At 37.2% G+C, this 26,550-nt stretch overlaps 2 protein-coding genes across 7 annotated transcripts in view; both read left to right on the top strand.

Annotated features, from left to right (window-relative positions):
* Nucleotides 1–26,550, top strand: part of NARS2 (asparaginyl-tRNA synthetase 2, mitochondrial) — a 174,731-nt gene that overhangs the window by 56,911 nt on the left and 91,270 nt on the right. For 4 of the 5 annotated variants that reach the window (XM_069070945.1, XM_069070944.1, XM_069070943.1 and 1 more), the window contains one exon: nt 4,257–4,351. The exons of the other annotated variant lie outside the window; for it this stretch is intronic. In XM_069070945.1, the coding sequence (XP_068927046.1) occupies nt 4,257–4,351 (95 nt within the window). The remainder of the gene's footprint in view (nt 1–4,256; nt 4,352–26,550) is intronic. 5 annotated transcript variants of the gene reach the window in all.
* Nucleotides 13,019–13,652, top strand: LOC138148312 (coiled-coil-helix-coiled-coil-helix domain-containing protein 2-like). 2 transcript variants are annotated; one of them, XM_069070941.1, is made up of 2 exons: nt 13,020–13,195; nt 13,271–13,652. In XM_069070941.1, exons 1-2 carry the CDS (start codon nt 13,083–13,085, stop codon nt 13,608–13,610), a joined length of 453 nt encoding a protein of 150 aa, XP_068927042.1. In that variant the 5' UTR covers nt 13,020–13,082; the 3' UTR covers nt 13,611–13,652. The 2 variants fall into 2 exon arrangements, with proteins under 2 accessions (XP_068927041.1, XP_068927042.1); XM_069070940.1 differs by having other exon boundaries at nt 13,019–13,652.

Here is a 26,550-nt window from a genome sequence, read left to right as displayed (position 1 = left end):
TACTCTTTGACCCAGAGATTCCACTGCTAGACTTATTCCCCAAGGAGGCCAAAAGCCATCATAGATACTAAAATATTCATAGGAACACTTTTTGTGATGGCAAAGACTTGGAAGGAGAGTAGATGCCTATCGACTGGGGAATGGCTAAACAAATTACTGTTCTTGAATGTAATAGAATATTATTGTACTATAAGAAATGACACAAATGATGAATACAAATAAACATGGAAAGATCTCCATTAACTAATACTGAGGGAAGTAAGCATAGCCAAGAAAATAATATAAATAATGACTACGTTAGATTGTAAACTCCTTGAGGGCAGGGACTGTCTTTGCTTTTTCTGTCAGCAGTGCTTAGCACAGTTCTAGGCACATAGTAAATACTTAATAGATGTTTATTGAATTCAGAATTAAATTGAACTACAGCTTTCTAAATAGAAAGAGCAACAACAAAATAAAGTGAATGTTGCAAAGTTACAAAGAATTAAACATGGTTACAAAGAGATAGGAGAGAACATCCTTATTCTACCCTTCTGTAGAAATGGGAGATCCGTGAGGGTGATACCTTGCACATATTTCCAGACTTCTGCATTGTATCAGTTTTGCTTTTTGCTTTTTTTTTCCTTTGCAAAATACTTTGTGTTTGGGGGTAGTTCTTCGGGACAGGAAGTGAATGGGACACTGGGGAAACTTTTAAAATGTTTTTTAAAAATCCAATTTTTAAAAATAAAACTTGTTACCAAGATTTTTTCCCCCACTTAGCTATTTTTCTTCTAATTTTAACTGCATTGATTTCGTTTGTACAAAAACATTTCAATTTTATGTAATCAAAATTGCCCATTTTATTTTCCATGATCCCCTGTTATTTTATGAACTGTTTGCTTATCTATATTTATGAAAGGCATTTTCCCTTTGTTCCTTTAATTTACTTACGATGTGAACTTTAATATCAAGGACATATTTCTTTTCAGAGCTCATTGTAGTATATGGTATAAGATCTTAGTCTAAACTTAATTTCTGCTGGATGGCTTTCAGTCTTCCTAGCAGTTTTTATTTAATTTAATTCCTTACTCTAGCAGTGGAGAGTCTTTGGATTTTAAAATTGTGTTACTGTATTCACTTGCTTCTGTATGTTGTGTACCTAATCTCTTCCACTGATTGACTTCCTATTTTTCACTTGTAACAATTAGTTTTGATACCTAACATTTATACAACACTTTCTATGTATCAGGCATTATGCTAAGTACTTTCCAATTATCTCATCTGGTCCTCACAATAACACTAGGAGGAAGGTACTATTAATCTCCATTTTATATGTGAAGAAACTGAGACAAACAAGGTTTAAATGACTTGCCCAGGGTCACACAGCTAGTAAGTGTCTGAGACTGGATTTGAACTCAAGTCTTCCTGATTCTAGACCCTATCCATTGCTCTAACTGCGGGTTTGTAATATTGTTTGAAATCTAATGCTTCCTAATCCCCTTTCTTTATTTCATTATTAAAAAAATAATGATGTTGAGAATCTTGACTTTTTCTTTCTCAATTGAATTTTGTTTTTTTTTTCTTCTAACTCTCTAAAGAAATCCTCTGTTAGTTTGATTGGTATGGCACTGAAATGAGTAAATTAATTTAGGCAGCATTGTCTTTTTCAAATTTTTATGATTTTGGCACAGTCCAGACATGAGTAATTAATATCTCCACTTGTTTAGGTTTGTATTTATTTATGTAAAATTGCATTTTGTAGAGCAGCTAGGTGGCACAGTGGATAGAGTACCAGACCTGAAGTCAAGAAAACTCATCTGTCTGAGTTCAAATTTGACTTCAGACACTCACTACCTGTGTGATCCTGGGCAAGTTACTTAACCCTGTTTGTCTCAGTTCCTCATCTGTAAAATGAACTAGAGAAGAAAAAGATACCTTGAGTATCTTTGCCAAGAACAACCCAAAAATTGGTATTCTATATGCCCTATAGTTATTTTTTAATAGAATTTCACTTTATGTCTGCTTCTGCTGGGTTTGTTGGTAATATATAAAAAATTCAATGATTTGCATAGTTTTATTTTATAACTTGCTACTTTGCTCAAGTTATTGTTTCAATTAGTTGATGTTCTAGGGTTATCTATGTATACTGTTGTGTCATCTGCAAAAAGCAGTAATATTATTTCCTCTTCACTTCTATTCCCTCAATTTTTTTCTTGTCTTAATGCTATAGCTAGCATTTCTAGCACTATGTTAAATAATAATGGTGATCATGCATATCCTTGCTTTAGCCTTGTGTTATCGGAAAGGTTCTGGTTTAATCTTCATTAGATATTTCTAATGATGGTTCTTGGTTTTAGATAGTTTGCTGCTTTAAGGAAAGATCCATTTGTTCTTATGATATTCTAGTATTTTAATAAAAATGGGGGATGTATTTTTTGTCAAACATTGATATAGTCATGTGATTTGGGTTTTATAAATTAATATTTAACATGTTCTGTTATTTTGTAGCTTTTCTAATATTGTAGCAACTTTATATTCCTAACATAAATTCTTCCTGATCATAGTGTACAATCTTTTTGGTATGTTACTGGAGTCTCTTTGCTGATATTTTTCATTCAGAATATTGATTTTTAGTTTTCTAACTCTTGTTTTATCTTTTGCTGGTTTGACATCAAGACCATATCTTGTCATAGAAGGGATTTTATGGGGCCTTCCTTCCCTTTTAAAATTATTTTTGCAAACAGCTAATTTAATATTTGAATTAATTAATTTTTAAAATTTTTATTGACTTCTCTTGTAAATGTTGCTGATCCTAGAGTTTTGTTTTTGGGGGCTCTTTTTGAGAGCTTTTTCGTGGTTGGTTTCCTGTTCTCATATTGGATTATTTAAATTCCCTATTTCTTATTCTGATGATCTGAGTATTTCATATCTATGTAAGTATTGATTCTTAATTTAAATTGTTAGTTTGTTGACATACAAGTAGGAACAATAGTTTCTAATAATTTTCTTTATTTCTTCATGTTTTGATTTTTCCTTTTTTTCTTTTTGATACTGGAAATTTGCTTTTTTTCCCCCCGTTTTTACTAAGACTGACTCCTGGTTTATATGTTTTTTTTTTCACTCAGTTAGCTTTTCATTTTATTTACCAATTCATTGGGGTTCTTTGTTTTCATTTTGTTAAGCTTTTCATTGATTTTTACAATTTCTACTTTGGTTTTTATTGGGGTATTTGCATCAATATTCATTAGTTATGCTATTCTTTAGTTTTCTTTCTTTGCTTTATATCTTTCTAATTTTCCTACTAACCTTTGTCCTTAGGACCATATAACAGTTCTTCCTTTGTAGATGAGTGAATCTTGTTTTTTTCCCATTCCTTTCTCCCTATTATCTTTTAGATATCTTCATGTAGACCTAAGTAGTAGGTGTGTGCACATGGAAGATAATCACAATTTTATGATGGCTTGGGCAAGCTCTACCACCCTAAGTCTTTACATATCAGCCAACATTGAGTTTTCTCTTGTCCAAAGATCAATGTAGCTGTCAGAAGACTCATGAAGGACACTGGAGTATGAATATATTTGGCCAGATAAATGGAGTCTCCGATTCTTGAAGTGATATATACATTTCTAGCACTTGGTAATTGCTATCAGTCAGTTTATAGAGGGAGAAGCTTATTATGTGATACAGGCATATTCTCTCTGTTTATTTTGAGAGAGAGAACTTTGATAGAATCTAAAGTAGAAAAGGACCTTAGGATTTATCTAAGTTCAACCCCCTTATCTTGCAGATGAAGAAACTGAAGGCCAAAGCAGTGAAATTACTTAGCCAAAGTCATTCAAGAAATGGTAGAATTGTAACTTCAAATCTAGTGCTTTCTCTAAATTAGCCCTGTGCCTAATAAAATGCTCTGTTTTTCTTTCTGTAAAATGAGGCAGTAAGCTTGAACGATCCCTTAGTTTTTTCTAAAGCTAACATTTTGTGCCTTTGATTTTTCGTCTTCTTCAGGTATTCTCCATATACATAGACTTAGAATTGGATAATAGCTTCAAGGTTGTCTAGGCCCAAAATGAGGCCCAGAGAAGTTAAGTGATTTGCTGAAAGTCACACAGGCAGTAAGAATAGAGATTCTAACCCAGGTTCTCTGTGATTGTTGATCATAGTCTTAAATAGAAATTTGTATGGCCTTAAAATGTTTTTCAGTGAATGAGTGATATGAAATGAAAATCAAATTAGGTCTTTAATAGTTTTCTGTTTCCTGTGTTCTTGGATTTCAGCCATCAAGCAAAGTGAAACAACCGGGGAAGAATTTCTTTGATGTTCCTGCCTTCTTGACTGTCTCAGCACAGCTTCATCTTGAAGTGATGTCAGGGTACAGAACTTTCTGTAGTTTGTTTGCTGTTAGTGGCTATTGATTGTGGTGCAGATGGGAGTGATAAGACTGTTTCTTCTCTCTAGGCATTCCTGGATACTAGAATTAGACTTTGGGTTTCATAATATTACTTCCCTTAAATTTTGAAATTGGGATGTGTAACCATAATGAAACATCTTGCCTCTTGAGATCTGTTCCCTTTTTAGTTGAGATTTCTCATTTTTCCTGTTAAAACATATTCATTCAAGCATTTCCTTGATTTGCAACTTTAAGAGTCTTGGATTTAAAAGCAGGACTACAGATCACATCTAGTACAACGTATATATAAACAAGAATTTTCTCTATAAACATCCTAAATTATGGTCTTTCAGGTTCCACTCAAAGACCTCTACTGAGGGGAAACTCCCTCCATCCTGTTGCAGTGTATTCCACTTTTGAACAACTCAAATTATTAGGATTTCTTACTTATATTTAGCTAAATTCTTGTCTCTGTAACTTCCATTGATTACTCCCTGTTTCTTCTGAGATGAAACAACAAATCCAATCTTTTTCCCATATGACAGCTATTCAGATTATTGGAAATAGTTCCCACATCATTTATTCTCCATTCCTCTTTCCCTTACTCCCCTAACCCTACCCACTTTCTTCTGGATTAAACATCCCCAAGTTTTTTATTTGTGACATGACTTTGAGCTCTCTCTCACTGCCCCACTTATCTTTCTGGACAGTCTCTAGTTTGTCATTGCCCGTCTCAAAATATAGAACCAACTCCCAGAACCAAACACAATACTTTGGATTAAAGGATAGAGGAGAGTCAGACCATTACCTCCTTCATTCTGGACCCTATACATTCCCCAGTGTAGCCAAGATCACATTAGCATTTTTAGCTGCCAAATTACTCACCTTTAGCTTGCAGTCTGACTAAAAGCCCCAGATATTATTTCTGAGTTGTATTGCCACATATCCCCATAATTTCAGCCATGTAATTGAATATCTATATTTTTAGCTCTGGTACTCTGGAGATGGTTTGTGACTACTTTTTTTAAAACCTCATCTATAAAGATGAGTGATTGATACAAAGGAAATTATGTATTTGTATTTAAATTTTCTTTTAAACATAATGAGACCCATTGGATTGGGTATCATGTGAGAGAGACAGACAGACAAATAGTAAGTGGAAAGGATAAAGCACACCCCAAGAAATGAAACAAAACTACTACTCTGAAAGGACATGTGTTATAAAATGCTTCCTATATATTAGTTGCAAAATAAGTATTTTTTAGTCAAATTGAAAACTGGACTTAAAAGTCAAGGAGATATGGATTCTAGCCTCATATATATGTATAAAGTCTCTCTGATAGAACGTAAGATACTAGAACTTATATTAACTCTTACTCCAGGAGGTTTCCATCATTGCCACCTAAGGCAAAAGTTGGAATGCTGTAAATGTACATGTGATGTGTATTATCCATTCAGCAAACTATTTCACTTTTGTCTTTGTATCTAACATAGTATGTGGCACATAGTAAGCACTTAATAAATGCATTTTGATTGATTGAACTTTCTGACTTCATACAAGACCCAATTAAACTAACTGCTATTAGAAGCCATCCCTGATGCACTTAATTTTGCTCTCTCCTTCTTCTGATTATCTTGTATTTAATTTACCTGTGAACATAACGTATCCTAGTAGAGGGATACAGAGCAAGGATTGTTTTGTCATTATCTTTTTAGGGGCTAAATAAATGTGCATTGACTTGCATAGTTATCAGATTGGGTTAGATGATCTTAGAAGTCTCTTCAAACTCTGTGATTCTAAGAATATTAAAGACATTTAAAATATATATATGAACTATAGGGGCGGCCAGGTGGCTAAGCGAGTAAGAGCATTGGCTCCAGTGTTGGGATGACCTGGAGATCGAATCCGGGCTCTGACACTTAGCACCCACCCAGAAACACCTGGCCGTGTAACCTTGAGCAAGTTACTTAACCCCAATTGCTTAAAAAATAATAATAATAAAATAAAAAATTATATGAACTATGATAACAATTTAAAAAAAAAAAAACTTTTTCAGGCTACTGTTCCTTGATCTTAGAACGTAGTATCTTGAGAATAATCTTTATTAAAGAATGAATATGTAAGTATTCTCTGGAAAAATTTTGCTTTTGTGGAGTATTTTTAAGCAGTCAGTAAAGCTATATCAGTCCTTCAATATTTAATAAATGTTCAAGTGCTAGACGTGTAGGGGAGATACAAAAATGAGTAACAAACACTTATTCCCATCAAGGAGGAAGATATCATCTAGTAGGGGTGAAGAAGCATAATAATAGTTGACATTAATGTAGTGCTTTATAGTTTACAGAACATTTTTATCATAATCTGACATAAAATGTGCAAATACTATCCCCATTTTTCAGGTGAAAAAAATGTAAGCTTAGATTTACAGAATAAATTCCAGGTTATTTTTGGAGGGAATGAGTTGTGTCTAACAACTAGAGAAATTTTAAAAGGCCTTTTGTAGAAGGTAGCACTTACGGTTAAACTTGAAGGGAGATAAAGGTGAGAAAAGCTTTCTAGGAATGGGGGATAGACAGCTGGCACAAAGGCATGATGCTAAGAGTTGGAATGGTTTGTTTGGGCCATATCAGAAATTGCAGTTTGGCTGGAACCTAGCACATATCACAGAAGTAATTTGTGGTCAGCCCATAATGATAGGTTTGAGTCAGATTATAAGACTTTCAATAGTAGAGAAGACTCGAAATTGGGAGTCAAGCAGGGTAATTCAACAATGTTTAGTGAGTACCTATTACATACCATGCATTGTGCTAAATGCTGAAGATACAAATCAAAAAAGAAACAGTCCCTTCCCTCAAAGAGCTTACATTCCCTCAGGAGACTTACCTAGTCAGACCTGGTAGGAAGAGGAGACATAATAGTGTGTGCTATTCAGAGTTCCATCCTGGAGCCACTGAGATTCAGTGACCCTTCATTTTTTTCCTATTATAGTTTTCTTGTTCTGTATGATTCATATTCTCCACATTTCTGTATTTTTTTCCTGTCAGTTTGATTCCTGATACTAATAGAATATGCCATAAAGATATCCTTTATCTCTGCATATTCATTCATACCTTTATTGTCAAGGAGAATACTACCTCAGAAGCTTTGTAAGGCTTTAAATGTTTATGTTTTAGCATGTAGCCAGCAAACATTGGAGATTCTTAGGAAGTTGTAGAATGTGTCGTATAGCCTTCCTTATCACATGAAAGATATTCTTAATAAAATTTAGTGAAGGTACAGAAGAGAATAAACACAGCGTGCAAAGATACTTGACATAAAACTAAATTGGTGGATTACAGAATTTTTATTTTTTCAAGAGATGAAGTCTTTTTTTAGTAATGTCAGTCAGATGTTCCCAATTTAATTTGCAAAGCCCTAGGTTATTAGTATACAGTACATCATGTTTCAGATCCATGTATGATCTAATATCCAAGAACAAGTTGTTGAGCTTTTTTCTCCCTGCTTTTCTTCAATTTTATTTTAATAGACGTTTTAAATGGAGTAAATGTCAATTAGATTTAGAAAAGCTATATTTATCTACGATGATGTATGACAGTCCCATGAGTTCATGGCTCCATTTTTAAAGCTGAATATGTTTTTTCATGTAGAAAAAAAAATTTCAGTGTGTTCAGGCTGTAAACAAAAATTGGTAAATGACAAGTGCTTTCTGAAAGAATAAGGCACCCTCCTGGTTGCCAAATCAGTAGTTTAAGTATGGTGGTGAATTGTTACCATATAGTCAATAAAAGGCACTGTTAGAGAAAGACTTGTACAGAATGTTTTCTTAAATGGAAAACAATTTTTATCATTGAAGAAGACTGCTTTGCTCTAAATTCTTGTAGTAGGCTACAGTTTGCTACCTGCCCTGCTAGAATTGGAAGTTTAGATTTATTTCCTTATTTTTTGTTAAATTTTACTGACACCCTTTATATCATGTTAATTTCTGAATCTGTTCTGCCCCTCTCCTCCAAGAAGTAATATGTGACAAAGATTTTGAAAAGACCCGAAAAAGAATGACTCAGTCACACTGACTGCCAGTCTGACTCAGGCTCATGCAGGCCTGCACAGCTTTAGTTTCTACTTCTCTCACAAATGAGGAAAGGTGTATTTTCCCCATTCTTCTCCAGGCCCACTATCCAGTTTGGTTTCTTCTTTTTTCTGTTTATCTTGTGAGGGTCCACATGACTCCAAAAGAGCCAGCATTGAAGCCTAGAAGCCCTGGGCTCAAGTCCTGCCTCTGACATGTACCAGGCAGGGCTGGCAAGTCATTTAGCTTCTTAGCACTGTACAAGACTCCAGGACTGTGAGGGGCAGAAAAGGTTCCAACCAGCATTAGTTAAGAGAGTTTCTTTGTCCACGATTCCCCTGTACTAATGTAATCACAGGTGGAATCCCTATCCCTAGCCTATATTGTTATAGTAATTATGTATATTGCTTTTCTGCTTTTGCTGAAAACGGTTTTTGTCATTGAAGAAGACTGCTTTGCTCTGAATTCTTGTTATGGGCTACAGTTTACTACATGCCTTGTTAGAATTGGAAGTTTAAATTTATTTCCTTTATTTTTTAAAGTTTTACTAATAACTTTTACCTCATTTTAATTTCTTGCATCATGTTAATTACTTCACTGTGAATCAATTCATGTTTTTTGAAATCCAACTTACTTTGATAGATTACTTAATTTCCTTGGCTTCAGTTTCCTCATCTGTAAAATAAAGTTGAACTAGATAGTCTCTGAGGTCCCTTCCACCTATAATCCCATGATCCATGTTTCTCTAAATTTTTCATATTCATCATACCATTACATTAATCAGTCAGTTCATGAGTATTAATTAAATATCTGCACTTTGCCAGGATACAAATATAAAAATGAAACAGTTCCTGTCCTAAAAGAGTTTTCATCCTCTAGGAGGTGGCTGGACTAGGTGTTAGGAAATCAGGAAAATTCATGTAGAAGGCAGTACTTAAGCTGAGCTCTTAAGGAAAGTAGAGATTCAAATTGTATTATTGTATGCTTATCTGCTATGCATATTTTGATAGATATGAGATCTCGCTTTGGCTTCCCTTGGATAGCTAGGTAGCACTGGTGTCTCTGAAATTGTGTGGATCATTTCAAGTTTATTTCCTTTCATTTCAGTTAATAAACTGATGTAAGATTTAGCACGATTGGGGTTAAACTCTTAAAATGTTGTTTATCCTGGTAGTTCAGAAACCATAATAACATCTTTTTGACAGTGTCTGGAACATAGTAGGTGCTTAATAAATGCATATTGATGCATATCCATCTTTATGTGGCCAGAGGATCGTAAATTTGACATTAGAAGAGACATAAGGAATCTTGTTCTCATCTTTTTCTGTGATGTTGGGACAAAAACAGTCCCAGGACAACATTGCTGTCCTGCTGTTCTTTTATACTTAATGTTCTGCCAACTATTGTAAGTAATGGATAAAATAATTTTTTTATAAAATATATCTATTTAAAATATAAAATAATGTATTTGATAGTTGAATAAAAATATTAGGCTGTCAGGTCATCCTCTATAGGTTTTCATTGAGCTGAAAACATTCCTACCATAACTCTAGTAGCAAGTAAGACGATTGTTCCCACATTATTTTTAATCTCCTCTGCTAGGGTGCTGTATTTTGAAAGGTTTTAATTTCCCATAGCTTTGAAAATTGAGTATTTGATATAACAATATCTATTAATATCATTCTTCTAATGTTCATGGATCGATGTTTATGTTGGGACAGTTGTAATGAATGCTATGATATGTATTATGATATATCTATGATAGTTTAGTTTTAATATGATTTATTTGATTTACAAATGATATTTTGATGTCTATTTTTCTAATATCTCCTTGAATAATCTAGATTGGTCATAATTTCAGACTCCTTGAGGATAATGCTTCTATAATTTTGGTGGTGGTGATCTGATTTTGAATTGCCATCCTATATAAACTCCTCATTTCCATAAAGAAATCATCATGACACAGCTTTTTATTTGTTCATTGCTTGTCTGTTAACATTGTTGACTGAATTTATGTGGATGCTGCCCATGGCAGGTCTTTTGATTTAATTTTTGAATCATAACCATTTCATAGGCCCCATCTGAAAGAAAACCACTTTTGTTTCATTTGATAAACCCAATAGTGTGTACCTATTACGATTCTTCACTATTTCTGAGTGAAATTATGTCTCCTTGTTCCAAAACTATTTATGTAAGTTTTTGACCTCTTTATCATATGCTCTAAGAATGCCTATCAATCAGCTTCTTCTTTGATGAGGAACTCTTAATCTTTCAATAGCTGGCTGATGGTCCCTGTGTTTTTTTAGTGTTTTTATATCATTTTGTACAGATGCTTTTCAGATCTTTACCTGGTTATTTTGTAGTTCTAAAAGTATCATTAAAATCAGCATTCAGTATTTGTTAATTGTTTTAAACGTGTTCTTCAATAGAATTTTATTTTAGGATGGGTTAATCAACAAGTACAATCAATCCTCAATATTTGCATGTTCGACTTTTGTGATTTTCAAACATTTGCATGATTTTATTAGTAACTTGATTTTTACTTTGGTATTGATAAAACTACACACATTCCCAACTATGTACAGTAGAGAAAAAAATGAGAGGCAGGGTGAGCACAGGTTTGTGGAACAGCTAATATCCCAGGAGGCACTTTACTGATCTTTGCACTCTGCCATTGTAAAAAGTTCCCCATGTATCCATTGCATATTTTCAGGGTTTGCCTTTCAAACTCAACTTTTGTGTTGCAATTATGCCCCCAAAATGTAGTGCAGTCCCAGCAACCCTCTCTTGGTTTTCAGAGGGTGACCAAGGCAAGAGGTTTACAACAGTGTAGGGTTCAGTACAATGCCATTTGATACAAGGGGAGGTGAGATTTAAGGTAAAAAATGTTTTAGTTTTAAGAATTACATTTACTACACAGTATTTTATGATACTGTAGGGTTCATGTGTTATGTGAAATGAGAGGGCAGAGCCAAGAAGATGAAGTAAAGGCAGAGGCTCTCTTGAGCTCTCCTCTAAATCCCTCCAATCCAACAATCCTTGTTGTTTTTTTTGGGGGAGGGGCGGGGGGAAGGCAGGATAATTGGGGTTAAGTGACTTGCCCAAGGTCACATAGCTAGTAAGTGTTAAGTGTCTGAGACCAGATTTGAACTCAGGTCCTCCTGACTCCAGGGCCAGTGCTCTACTCACTGCTCCACCTAGCTGCCTCCCAAATCCTTTTAAAAATGATTGTAAACAGATTCTAGAGCAGCAAAATCCTCAAAAAGACAGAATGAAACAAATTTCCAGCCCAAGACAACCTGGAAGGTCAACAGGAAAGGTCTGTTGCATCAGGTTGAGAGAGGAGTGCAGTCCAACACCATGCTGTACAGTACACACTGGGCCTCAGTAAACCCAGAGCAGGCCTCAGGGGACTGAATCACAGGCAGCAGTGGCAGTTTTCCAGACTTCTAAGCCCACAGATGCCAGACAATTTAGAAGGTCAGCAGGAAAGGTCTGTCCAACCTGGATGAGATTGGAGTGCAGTATAGCACCGGCCACCCCAGGACAGCCCTGGCCCCAGCAAACCAGGAACAGGCCTGGAGAGTGACTGAGTCAGCAGCAGCGGCAGTTGCTTCTAGAGCTCTCAGTCGGCAGACAGTAAGGGGATCCAACGACTGGTCAGGAGATTACAGGGAATTATTTGCTAGCACTGAGTTGGACCTCTTTGGCTTTGTCCATACTTGGATCTGAGTCTCAGTCTTCGGTGACAGTCCTGGGGTGAGGAGAAGCACTGGAATAGTAAAGCTTGTGGCGGCAGTGGAGAGGGAACCCTCCTCACAGATCCAGGGCAGAAAAGAGTGCTTGTGGTCACTCACAGACCAGAGCATAGGCCAAAAGAGGAGTAAACACCTCTCCTTAGATCATACCACCTTGGAAGAACTGAAAACTTATGGGTCCCTAGAAGTAGTTCTGAAAACAGCTGCACAAAACCCCTGAAGCTTGGGACAGTGGGCACTCCTGGAAGCAGAGCTCTACTTTAACAAAGAAGTCATCTAATAAGCTGGGAAAATGAGCAAATAATGGGGGAAAAATTCTTGACTATTGAAAGCTACTATGGTGATAAGGAAGATCAAAATACACTCAGAAGAAGAGAACAAAGTCAAAGCTCCTACATCCAAAGCCTCCAAGAAAAATATGAATTGATCTCAAGTCATGGAACAGCTTAAAAAGAATTTTGAAAATCAAGTAAGAAGGGGCAGAGCTAGGTGGCTCAGTGAATAGAGCACTGGCCCTGGAGTCAGGAGGACCTGAGTTCAAATCCTGCCTCAGGCACTTAATAAATTAAAAAAAAAAACTAGCCATGTGACCTTGGACAAGTCACTTAACCCCAATTGCCCTCCAAAAAGGCAAAAAAAAAAAAATCAAATAAGAGTGGTAGGGGAAAAATTGGGAAGAGAACTGAGAATGATGCAAGAAAACCATGAAAAACAAGGCAACAAGCTAAGTAAAGGAGACACAAAAAAAAAATACTGAAGAAAATAGCACCTTAAAAAAACAGACTGGACCAAATGGTCAAAGAGGTCTGAAAAGCCAATGAAGAGAAGAATACCTTAAGAAGCAAAATTGACACTTCTCCCCAGGACGTCTACTGCTTGGAGTCGAGTATGCCACGCAGAAGCAGGAGCCGGACTTCCCGGGTGGCCCCCCCGTCCAGTTGGGCACCCCCAATGAGAGCTGCACCACCACCAGCAGCTCATCCTCCAGCAGCAGTACTACCGTTTGCAGTTGCCCCTCCTGCTGCTGCCCCTAAGCAGCCGGGTTTAATGGCCCAAATGGGTACCACCGCAGCCAGGATGGCAGTGGGTTCAGCTGTCAGCCACACCGTTGGTCATGCCATTACAAGTGGCTTTAGTGGTGGGAGCAGTGCTGAGCCTGCAAGGCCTGATATCACCTACCAGGAGCCTCAGGGAGCACAGCCAGCCTACCAGCAGCAGCAGCAGCAATTTGGTCCCTGCCACTACGAGATGAAGCAGTTCTTAGAGTGTGCCCAGAACCAGGGTGACCTCAAACTGTGTGAGGGCTTTAGCGAGGTGCTGAAGCAGTGCAGGTTTGCAAATGGATTAGCCTTATTGAGACCTTCAAAAGGAAGAAATGGAAAAATCAACTCTGAAGACCAATCTAATTTAGCATAATGCATAATTAGTAGTGAAATGATAAAGAAAACAGACCACCAGTACTTTGGTTTTTTTGTCTATTTGTCACTAATATCTTTATTTCAGAACAACCTTCGAGGAGGGGAAAGCTGTTCCCCACTGTGGAGATAACATGAGATAATGTAAAATGTTGGGATGAGGCGAATGCTTGTGTGGTCTCTCATCAAAATGAATGCTTGTGATGTAAACTCTTAAAATAAAGTTTATTTCCTCCTGAAAAAAAAAAAAGAAGCAAAATTGGCCAAAGGGAAAAGGAGGTCCAAAAGCTCACTGAAAAAAATAATTCCTTAAAAATTAGAATGGAGGGATGGCTAGGTGGCACAGTGAATAGAGCACAAGCCCTGGAGTCAGGAGGACCTGAGTTTAAATCTGGCTTCAGACACTTGACACACTTATTAGCTGTGTGACTTTGGGTAAGTCAGTTAACCCCAATTGCCCTCTGAAAAGCAAATATATATATATATATATTAGAATGGAGCAAATGGAAGCTAATGATTTCATGAGACATCAAGAAACAACAAAACAAAACCAAAAGAATGGGAACAAAAAGAAGACAGTGTGGAATATCTCATTGGAATAACAACTGACCTGTAAAATAGATCCAGGAGAGATAATTTAAAATTATTGGACTACCTGAAAGCCACGAACAACAACAAAAAAGAGCCTAGATATTACCTTTTGAGAAATTATCAAGGAAAACTTCCCTGATGATCTAGAACCAGAGGGTAAAATAGAAATGGAAAGAATTCTCTAATCACCTCCTGAAAGCAGTCCCCAAATGAAAACTGCCAGGAATATTATAGCCAAATTCCAGAATTCCCAGGTCAAGGAGAAAATATTGCAAGCAGCCAGAAAGAAACAGTTCAAATATCACGGAGCCACAATCAGGATAACACAAGATCTAGCATCTTCTACATTAAAGGGTCAGAGACTTGGAATATGATATTCTGGAGGGCAAAGGAGCTAGGAATTACAATGAAGAATCACCTACTCAGCAAAACTGAGTATAATCCACAAGGTAAAAAAAATCTCATTTAGTGAGATAAAGGAATTTCCTGCTTTCTTGAGAAAAGACCAGAGCTAAATAGAAAATTTTACTTTCAAATGTAATACTCAAGAGAAGCCTACATGGAACGATGATATTTGTTAACACATAAGATCTTTCTCATTATTAGGGTAGATAGAAGTAGATAGAATATTTATAGACAGAGGGCACAAGTATGAAGTTGGATATGAAGGGATGATGTCTAAAAAATAAAATTAAAGGGTGAGAGAGGAATGTACTGGGAGAAAGAGAAAGGGAGAGGTAGAATGGGGGTAAATTATCTCATAAAAGAAGCAATAAAAAGCTTTTATAGTGGTGGTGATAGGAGGAAGGGCAGATTGGGGGAGGGGATAGTTAGAAATAAAACACTTTTGAGGAGGGACAGGATGAGAGAGAGACTAGAATAAATGCGGGTGGGGGGGATAGCATGGAGGGAAATATAGTTAGTCTTTTATAATATGACCATTATGGAAATGTTTTGTATGACTACACATGTATAACCTATATCAAATTGCTTGCCTTCTCAGTGTCAGGGGGATGTGGGGGAGAGGAAGGGAGGGAATTTGTAATTCAAAGTTTTAAAAATTAATGTTAAAATTGTTTTTACATGTAAGTGGGGGAAAATAAAATACTAAATAAAAAGAAAAATGAAAATTATTTTAAATCAATGGTTTTTAAAATTGGGTTGTTAGCACAAAGGGTCACAGAATTCTAGGAAATTATTAATGAGAAAAATGTTTTGTATGATGCCAATTTTATTTTGTGTACTGTATTTTATGGGTTATTTCCTGGTTACGGTGTTAGGAAAAGTACATATTATTATAATTAATGCTGTGTTATAAAGAAATATATGAAGAAATGTGTATTTTCAGCATTAAAGATAACTTTTAGTGATTGTGGGAACACAGTGCCATATTTCCCATAGGTTTAGTGTATCACCATTTGCAATTTTTTTGCTTTTACACTGGCTTCTGGGAATGTTATCCCCATGAAAGTTGAGGATTGACTGTATTTATTAAGTGTTTATATATATGCCAGACAATGTGCTAATAAGCCTGGGGGTACAAAGACAAAACCAAAATTGTCTCTACTTTTGATTTGCTTACCTTCTGCTGGCTGGACACCATGTACACATATAGACATATACAAGAAATAGATGAGGGTAACCTTGGAAGGTAAAACTTTAGGAGGTAGAGGAACTAGGAAAGGCAGTCTACAGAAGATGGTACTTGAACTGAGTCTTAAATAGAACTAGGAATTCCAGGAAGCAGTGTTATGTTGGACAGCTAGGGCAAAGGCATAGAGATGAAGTATCCTGTGTGAGAACAGCAAATAGGTGGCTCTGGCTGTTTTGTAAAGTATGTGAAGGGACATAATATACCTTGTGGATTTGAAAGGTAGGAAGGAGCCAGATTGTGAACTTTTAAATACCAGCTGCATGATATAGTGAATAGAGCACTAGATGTTGAGTCAAGAAGATCTGAGTTCAAATCTAGTCTGAGAAATTTACTAATTATAGGACCCTGGGGAAGTCTCTTAACCTCTGCCTTAGTTTTCTTACCTGCAAAATGAAGTTAATAATAAGCCCCTACCTCCAAGGGTTGTTGTGAGGATAAAATGAGGTAATATTTGTAAAGAACCTTGTAAACTTTAAAATGCTACATAAATGCTAGCCATTATTATTGTTATTATACTTTATCCAAGAGGTAGATCCACTAGTTTATTGAGTTGGGTGGAGTGATGTGGTCAGACTTTTACTTTAGGGAAATCACTTAGGCAGGAGGGTGGAGTATAAATTATAGTGAAGAAAGACTTAAGGCAGAGAGATGAAGAAGAGTCAGTCAACTCAAGGCAATTTGGAAGTATACTCAAGCTAGGGGGTGTGAAACAACAAAAGAGAATTAAGAAGGTCATTAGACAGGTAGAAGGAGAATCACAAAAGAACAGTGTGTGAATACCCAGAAAGGAGAGAGTATCCAGGGAGAGGACTTCAGTATCAGATGGTACAGAGAGATCAAAATTGCAAATGAGGATTGAGAGAAGGCTATTAGATTTGGCACTTAAGGGACCATTAGATTTTGCGAACTCAGTGCCAAATTGTGTACAATAATTGACATATCACATACAAAAAGTTTTTAAAATACATAAAAAGTTCAGTTTTATGTGTCTTTAGAGACATATTAATATACAATACTTGTTCAGCCTTCGTTGGTTTATGCAGGTTGTCCTGTTTCTTGGAATTCCTCATTCTCTTGCTATGATACTCAGTTGCATTTACATACCACGTATGATGAAAAAATTCACTGCCTTTCTTTTGTTGCAAAATACGAGAACTTTGGGTAAGGAGTGGTGCATATACTGTCAGACATGGTTGTAGACTCTGCCAGCTGAATGTTGTCTTCCCTTTTCCTCCTTTCCCCCTCAAATCCATAGTTGCCTGAAAGACCTTATAGTCAAAACACATATAAACTATATTTAGACAAATATAACAGTTTGGTGGGGGGCAACTAGGTGGCACAGTGGATAGAGCACCAGGCCTAGAGTCAGGAAAACCTGAGTTCAAAAACTGGCCTCAGAAGCCCACTAACTGTGTGACCTTGGACAAGTCACTTAAACTCTCTCAGTTTCCTCATCTGTCATATGTGCTGGAGAAGAAAGTGGCAAACCACTCCAGTATTTTTGCCAAGAAAACCTCAAATGGGGGTATGAAGAGTTGGACATGACAAATAAATAAGTCAAGTTGTTGGGCACAACAAATAAACAAGCAAAACTGTTTGGTATCTTTTATGTGTTAAGATTTAATCTTTAATTCTCTATATATTTATACAGTATTGAATAGTCAGTTGGTTACATTTACCTCACCATATATCATGCAATCTTCTGATATTAAAAAACCGTACTCCAGAAGAGCTGTCATTTAATTAGTGTTAATTAATTACTCCCTATTGGGAGATTACAACCCCTCTATTACTAAGTAAACAGATTCATGAGTTTTGTAGTCCACCTCCTGATGAAAAACATCTCCACATTTATCTAAATTGATCATTTTACATTTCACTGGACTTAATATAATTCATCCAGATTTATACTCAAAGATTTTCTAGTATGTTGAGACTTTCCATAGCATAACCTTTGAGAACTCATCAGAATAGGATTTTAGTGGAAGAAGAAAACTATAGATATAGATATGTACACATTCACATGTATGTAGTTTAAATATGCACATATATGAATATATAACACATCTAAAACCATTCTTCCAATATAATATTGTAATTTTTATTTCTCTGCCAACTTTATCTCCTTTTCTTTTGTATTTTCCTCTTAATTCCAAGTATTTTGTAGCAATTGAGCTACAGTCTTCCTTCTTTTCACTTTTCTTCCCCAACCAGGGTTTCCCTTCTTCCTGGTCACATGACCTCATTTTGAACAATTTAGTTGAGGGGTGGAGGCAAGATGACAGAGTAAAAGCAGGAACTTGCTTGAGCTCATGCTCCAACCACCTCCAATACCTAAAAAAAATTACTCTAAACAAATTTTAGTGCTACAGAACCCACAAAAGGACAGAGTGAAACAAATCTCCCACTGAAGGCAGCCTGGAAGGCTGACAGGAAGGTTCTGTCTCACCAGTCTGGGAGCTGAGCACAGTCCCACAGGAGCAGACCTGAATCACTGGTAGCTGTGGTGGTTTCCAGACTTCTCCACCCACAAACACCAAAGAGAGAGTAAAAGTCAGTGGGGAAGCTCTGTTGGACATGGGTGAGAGAAGAGCACAGTCCAGCCCCTGACCCTGGGGAGATGAAGGTGGCTGTAGCTCAGGTGGCAGTTCTTCCTGTGCTCCAGACCCACAGATAAGGGGTGGGGGGGACCAAGCGGCTGACCAGAAGGCAATTGCAGGAATCTCTTTGCTGGCACTGAGGAAGGATTCTCTTGCTTTGCCCTGCTTGGATCCGGGTCACAGTCTTGGGTGGTGATCCTGGGGTGAGGAGCACTGGCGTAGCAGAACTTGTTGAGGCTGTGGAGAGGCAGTCCTCCTCACAGTTCTGAGGCAGGTGCCTAGAAAAAGCTCTGATAATAACTGCACAAAACCCCATAAATTTGGGACACAGCATTCTCCACTCTGGAAGCAGAGTTCTACCGTGGCAAAAAGCTCAAAAGTGAAGTAATTAGCTGGCAAGATAAGCAAACAGAAGAAGACAAATCAGACCATAGGATCGTTGTTGGTGATAAAGATGATCAAAAAATAGAACCAGAAGAAGACAACAAAGTCAAAACTTCTCCATCAAAATACAAATTGGTTGCAGGCCACAGAGGAGCTCAAGAAGGATTTTGAAAATCAGGTAAGAGAAGTAGAGGAAAAATTAGGAAGAGAAAGGAGAGTTATGCAAGAAAATCATGGAAACGAGTTAACAGCTTGCTAAAGGGGACCCCCCCAAAAAATAAAGAAAATAACACCTTAAAAAATAGACTAACTTAAATGGCAAAAGAGGTCCAAAAATAACAAGGAGAAGAATGCCTTAAAAAGGCTAATTGCCCAGATGGAAAAGGAAATTCAAAAGCTCAATGAAAAAAATAATTCCTTCAAAATTAGATTGGAGCAAATGAAAGGTAATGACTTTGAGAAATCCAGATATTATAAAACAGATATAAAAGAATGAAAAAAATAGAAGCAATGTGAAATATCTCATTGGAAAAACCACTGACCTATAAAATAGATCCAAGAGAGATAATTTTAAAATCATTGTACCACTTGAAAGCTATGATCAAAAAAAGAGGCTAGACATCATTTTTCAAAAAATTATCAAAGCAAACTGCCCAGATATTCTAGAACCAGAGGGTAAAATGGAAAAGGAAAGAATTCACCCCCCCCCCAGAAAAAAAAAGAATTCACCAATCACAGTGGGGAGTCAAGATGGCAGAGTAGAAATAGGACTTCCTTGGGGCTCTGGCTTCCACCTCCTCCAATTCATATAAAAGGTGACTGAAGAAATTTTGGAGATACAGAACCCACAAAATGACACAGAGAAGCTAACCTCCTGCTGAGCACAGTGCTCTGGGAGCTGAGCCCAGGCCCACATGAGCCAGAGGTTTTAGCCTCAGGGAAGGCCTAACCAGCTGCCAGCTGGAGCGACTTCAGATCACCAGCATCTGTGGCGGTTTCCAGAATTATCAACACATGCTAAGGACAAAGTGAGAGGTCAGTGCAGTGTGGACTTTGGGATCCAGTAGTTGGGAGTGCGGTCTGCCTTTGCCCCCAGGGCAGGAAGTGGCTGAGGCAGAGTGGCCATGCAGCTGCAGCCACATGGCAGCTTCAGCTCCTGGCCTGCAGATTGTAGGGGGACCAAGCGACCAGTCTGAGGGGTAATTGCTATTGCTTTAACCTGCTTGGATCTAGATTGCAGTCTAGGGTGGAGGTCCTAGGTCCTGGGGTGTGCAACCAGCTTGCCAGAGCATGTGGAGGCTTCAGAGAGGACATCCAACTAATACCTTCGGCAGCTGAGAAAACCCCAGCGATTGGGACAAAGCTCCCCTGTCTGGTAACAGAGTCCTACTTTTGCAGAAAGACCAAAAATCAAGTAATTGAGTGGCAACATGAGCAAATGAGGGCAGCAAAGCAAGCAGAGCAACCCAACTTTACATGCCTATTTTGGGGACAAAAGGGATCAAAGCATGGAATAGGAGGAAGACAACAAAGTCAGAACTGCACCAAAAGCTTCAAATGAAAATACGAGGTGGTTACAGGCCATAGAGGAGCTTAAAAAGGATTTTGAAAACCAAATAATTTTGAGAAGTGGAGGAAAAATTGGGAAGAGAAATGAGAACGATGCAAGAAAATTATGAAATGAGAGTCAACAACCTGACTGAAGAAAATAACACCTTAAAAAATAGACTAACTTAGACTAACTCAAATGGCAAAAGAGGCTCAAGAAGCCAATGAGGAGAAGAATGCCTTATAAAGCCAAATTTGCCAGATGGAAAAAGAATCTCAAAAGCTCAATGAGGAGAATCATTCCTTCAGAATTAGATTGGAGCAAATGGAAGCTAGTGACTTTATGAGAAACCAAGATACTATTAAACAGATACAAACAAATGAAAAAATAGAAGGCAATGTGAAATATCTCATTGGGGAAACCACTGACCTAGAAAATAGATCCAGGAGAGATAATTTAAAAATTATTGGAATACCTGAAAGCCACAATAAAAAAAAAAAAAGAACCTAGAAATCCTTCTTTAAGAAATTCTCAAGGAAAACTGCCCTGATGTTTTAGAAACAGAAGGCAAAATAGAGGTTTTTAGAAAGAATCTACCAATCACCTCCTGAAAAAGATCCCAAAAAGAAAACTCCTAGGAATATTATAGCCAGGTTCTGGAGTTCCCAGATCAAGGAGAAACTATTACAAGAAGCCAGGAAGAAACAATTTGAATATTGTGGAAACACAATCAGGATAACAATGGATCTGGCAGCTTCCACACTGAGGGATCAAAGGGCTTGGAATATGATATTCCGAAGGTCAAAGGAACTGGGATTAAAACCAAGAATCACCTACCCAGCAAAACTGAGTAGTATGTTTCAGGGTAAAATATGGTCATTCAGTGGAATAGAGGGCTTTCAATTTTTTTTTTTTTGAAGAAAAAAACCAGAGTTGAATAGAAAATTTGACATTCAGTTTCAAGAAGCAAGAGCAGCTTGAGAAGGTAAACAGGAAAAAAAAATCATAAGGAACTTATCAAAGTTGAACTTTTTTCATCCCTACAAGGAAAAACTATAATTGTAACTGATGAAACTTTTCTCGGTATGAGAATAGTCGAAGGGAATATAAATGCGTGTGTGTATATATATACATATATGTATGTATACATATATATGTCTATATAGGAGGGTATATGGGCATATGAATACATATGTGAATTGTATTTGTAATTGTACTTATACAGGTATACATAGATAGAAGGCACAGGACCAATTTAATAGCAAGGGATGGTACTTGAAAGGTAAAATTAAGAGGTGAGAGAGGAATATAATAAGAAGAGATGTGGAGGGACAGAATGAGGTAAACTATCTCATATAGAAGAGGCAAGGGAAAATCATTACAATGGAGGGGAAGAACAGGAAGGCAAAAAGGAATGGGTCAACCTTATTCTCATTGAATTTGGCTTGGGAAGGGAATGACATACACACTAAATAGGGTATCTCACCCTACAGGAAAGTAGTGGGGAAGGGGATGAGAGGAGGGATGATGGAAGGGAGGGCAGGCTTGGAGGGAGGAATTTAGAAGTAACCACTTTTGAAAAGGGACAGGATTAAAATAGAGAATAGAACAAGTGGGAGGTGGGATAGGAGGGAGGGAAATACAGTCAATCTTTTACAATATATCCACTATGGAAATGTTTGGATAGCTACACATGTACAACCTATACTGAATTGCTTGTCTTCCCAGTAAGGGTGGGTGACAAGGTAGGAAGGGAATGAATCTGGAATTCAAAGTTTTAAAATCAAATGTTTAAAGATATATATATTTATACTATTATTAATATTATTTTACATGTAACTGGGAAATAAGACATACAGGCACTGGGGCATAGAGATCCACTGTGCCCTACTGGAAAGTTGGAGGAGGTATGGGAGAAGATATGGGAGAGAGCAGATTGAAGGAGGGGATATCCAGTGGGATCACTGTTTTGGAGTGGTGGGTAGGGGAAAAACAGAGAGAAAATTTGTAACTCAAAATCTTGCAGAAATGAATGATGTAAACTAGAAGTTAATAAAGCATTTGATTAAAAAAAAAGGAGAAGGGGGTGGCTAGGTGGCGCAGTGAGTAAAGTGCTGGCCCCAGAGTCAGGAGGACCCAAGTTCGGTTCTGGCCTTAGACCCTTAACACCCACACAAAATAACTAGCCATGTAACGTTGGGGAAGTTACTTAACCCCAACTGCCCTCCAAAAGGTAACAAAAAAAAAAAAAAAAGAAGAATTCATTGATCACCTCTTCAAAAAGATTCCAAAAAGAAAATTCCTAGGAATGTTATGGCCAAATTCCAGATTTCCTAGGTCAAGGAGAAAATATTACAAGTAGTCAGGAAGAAACAGTTTGAGTATTGTTGAAACACAATCAGAATAACACAAGATCTAGCAGCTTCTACATTAAGGGATAGAAGGGCTTGAAATATGATATTCTGGAGGTCAAAGGAGCTAGGATTAAAACAAGAATCATCTACCCAGCAAAACTAAGTAAAATACTTCAAGGGGAAATATGGATATTCAAAGAAATAGAGAACTTTCATGAAAACACTAGCAATGAACAGAAAATTTGACTTTCAAATACAAGAATCAAGAGAAGAACGAAAAGTTAAACGGGAAAGAGAAATCATAAGGAATTTAATAAAGTTGAACTGTTTATATGCCTACATGGAAAGACGATATTTGTAATTCTTGAGACTTCTCAGTATTAGGATAGTTGAAGGAAATATATATATGTATGTATGTATTAGGTGGGAATATGTATGTGTGTGTCTGTGTATGTTAGTATATGTGTACATAGGTAGAGGGCACCAGGTGAGTTCAATATAAACGGATGACAGCTAAAAAATAAAATTGAGTTGAAAGGAATATATTGGGAGGAGGAGAAAGGGAGATAGAATAGGGAAAATTGTCTCACATAAAAGAGGCAAGAGAAAGCTATTACAGTGGAGAGGAAGAGAAGAGAGGTTTAAGGGAATGAGTAAACGCTACTCTAATTGGACTTGTCTTAAGGAGGGAATAACATACACACTCAGTTGGGTATCATACCGACAGGAAAGTAGGGAGGAAGGGGATGGTGGGGGGGGGGGATGATAGAAGGGAGAATAGATTGAGAAAGAGGGTAATCAGAAGCAAACATTTTTTTTTAAAGCAATCGGGGTTAAGTAACTTGCTCAAGGTTACATGGCCAGTTATTTCTGGGTGTGGTGCTAAGTATGTGAGCCCGGATTCGATCCCCCAGGTCATCCCAACACTGGGGCCTGTGCTCTTACTCGCTGGGCCACCTGGCTGCCCCTAAGCAATTGGGGTTAAGTAACTTGCTCAAGGTTACACGGCCAGGTGTTTCTGAGTGGATGCTAAGTGTGTGAGCCCGGGATTCGATCCCTAGGTCATCCCAACACTGGGGCTGGTGCTCTTACTTGCTGTGCTACCTGGCCGCCCCTGAAGCAAACACTTTTGAAATGGTACAGGGTCAAAGGAGAAAATAGAATAAATGGGAGCCAGGATATGATGGAGGGAAATATAGTTAGTCTTTCACAATATGACTATGGAAATGTTTTGCATAATTGCACATGTATAACCTATATTGAATCGCTTGTCTTCCCAGTGGGGGTGGATGATGAGGGAAGAAGGTAGAGAATCTAGAACTCAAAAGTTTTAAAAACAGGGGTGGAGGGGCGGCTAGGTGTTGCAGTGAATAGAGCACCAGCCCTGGAGTCAGGAGGACCTGCATAAAAATTCAGCCTCAGACACTTAACACAAAAACTAGCCATGTGACCATGGGCAAGTCACTTAATCCCAATTGCCCTCCAAAAAGCAAAAATTTAAATTAAAAAAAAAAAAAACAGGGGCAGCTAGGTGGCGCAGTGAATAGAGCACGAGCCCTGGAATCGGGAGGACCTGAGTTCAAATCTGGGCTCAGATATTTGACACTAACCATGTGACCTTGGGCAAGTCACTTAACCCCAACTGCCCTGCCTTCCCCACTCCAAAAAAGAAAAAAAAAGTTTTAAAAACAAATGTTAAAAAAGTGTTTTTATGTGCAACCAGGAAATAAGACATACAGGCAGTGGGGTATAGAAATCCATCTTGCCCTACAAGAAAGTACGGGGAAAGGGACTAAGGAGGAAGATGGAGTGACAGAAGAGAGGGCAGCCTGGGGGAAGGGGCAGAAGGGATATGCTTGCCATCTTGGGGTAAATGTCAGGGAAGAGATGGGGAGAACATTTGCAACTCAAAATCTTGTGGAAATGAATGTTGAAAACTAAAAATAAATAATTTTTTTAAGAGAGAAGAAAAATTTAGTTATTTTATTGAAGCCATAGTGCCCAGAACATCTTCAACATATTGTTTGCCTTGTAGAAAATATTCCAGACAGATTGAGCCAGCCTGACTAGGTCTAAGAATCTATTGTGCTAGGTTTTGCACAAGCTTTGTGCTTCATATTGGAGGAAATAAAAGATTGAGCTAAGATAAGGTCCCTATTTTCTTGGGATTTCTTGACTGTTGTTATCACAGATGCAGAAAAAAGGGATTAAAAAAAAAACCCACCATTGGACAGTTCTGTTGAATTATATTGATCTGGCAGGGATATACAGATAAACTGACTATGGTGATGTGTGATATCAGTTTAATTTTAGGTTTTTCTCGTAGCAAGTAAGAAGTTAGCCCAGTGTTTAAAAACATCAAATGATGAAAGGAAGAATAGAAATAGGACCATACCTTGAGGGGATGATAGGGTCTAATAAAGGTTTTTTAAGACTTTTAGGTAATGAAGAAGGGGCCAGTAGATAGGGAGAGACTGATGATTAGTGTGAGGGCAAGGGGAGATGATTTTAGCAGCAATCTGAGGGGAAAATGGAAGTAGATAGAATCAAGAATACAAATAGAAGGGTTGGTCTTGAAAAGAAGGGCCACCTTTTTATCAGTCAGAGAAAGGAGAGAATCAGATATTATGTCAAAGGGCTGGGTGATGGACAAAAGGGGAGGAGAAGAGTAAGCTCATGGCATGTGACCTGTTTTCTCTGTAGAGGATGAAGCAAATCTTGAACCCTTGAACCATGAAGATGTGGATAGGTGGAGGAGATATGGTTACATGTTGTGTTAGGAATAGGGAAGGATGGAAAGATAGGAAGCTGTTTTCAGATAATAAGATGTCCCTTCTCTATTACATCCTCCATACAGCTGCTAAACAGATTTTCCTAAAGTGTAGGTCTGACCATATTCACATGCAGCTGGTAGCTTAAGTGGTACAATGGAAAGACATGAGTTCAAATTCTGCCTTAGACAATTAGTGACTGTGCAACCCTGGGACAGCCATTTAACCTCCTTTTGTCTCACTTTACTCATATGTAAAATGTGGGTAATAATAGCACCTACCTCCCAGGGTTGTTGTCAGGATAAGATGAAATAATATTTGTAAAGTACATTGCAGAAAAAGAAATTTATAGACCAATTTTCCTCATGAATATAGATGCAAAAAATTTTAAATGAAATATTAGCAAAAAGACTACAACAACTTATCACAAGAATAATACACTTTGATCAGGTAGGATTTATTCCAGGAATGCAAGGATGGTTTAATATTAGGAAAACCATTAGTATTTTTGATCCTATCAACACTAAAACTAGCAGAAACCACATGATCATCTCAATAGATTCAGAAAAGGCTTTTGACAAAGTACAATATCCATTCCTATTAAAAACACTAGAAAGTATAGGAATAAATGGAGCCTTCCATAAAATAAGTAGCATCTATTTAAAGCCATCAGCAAGTATTATATGAAATGGGGATAAGCTAGAAGCATTTCCAGTAAGATCAGGGGTGAAACAAGGGTATCCACTATCACCCCTCTTATTCAATCTGGTACTAGAAATTTTAGCAGTAGCAATTAGAGAAGAAAAAGAAATTAAAGGAATCAAATTAGGCAAAGAAGAGACCAAGTTATCACTCTTTGCAGATGATATGATGATATATTTAGAGAATCCTAAAGAATCAAGTAAAAAACTACTTGAGACAATAAATAAATTTGGCAAAGTTGCAGGATATAAAATAAACCCACATAAATCTTCAGCATTCCTGTATATATATATATATATATATATATATATATATATATATATATATATATATATA

This window comes from Petaurus breviceps, unplaced genomic scaffold, assembly GCF_028583685.1.
Source record: "Petaurus breviceps papuanus isolate PSGF00001 unplaced genomic scaffold, PetGlider_PUasm1.0 90823, whole genome shotgun sequence".
Lineage (NCBI taxonomy): Eukaryota > Metazoa > Chordata > Mammalia > Diprotodontia > Petauridae > Petaurus > Petaurus breviceps.
This window is presented reverse-complemented; position numbering and strand designations above follow the sequence as displayed.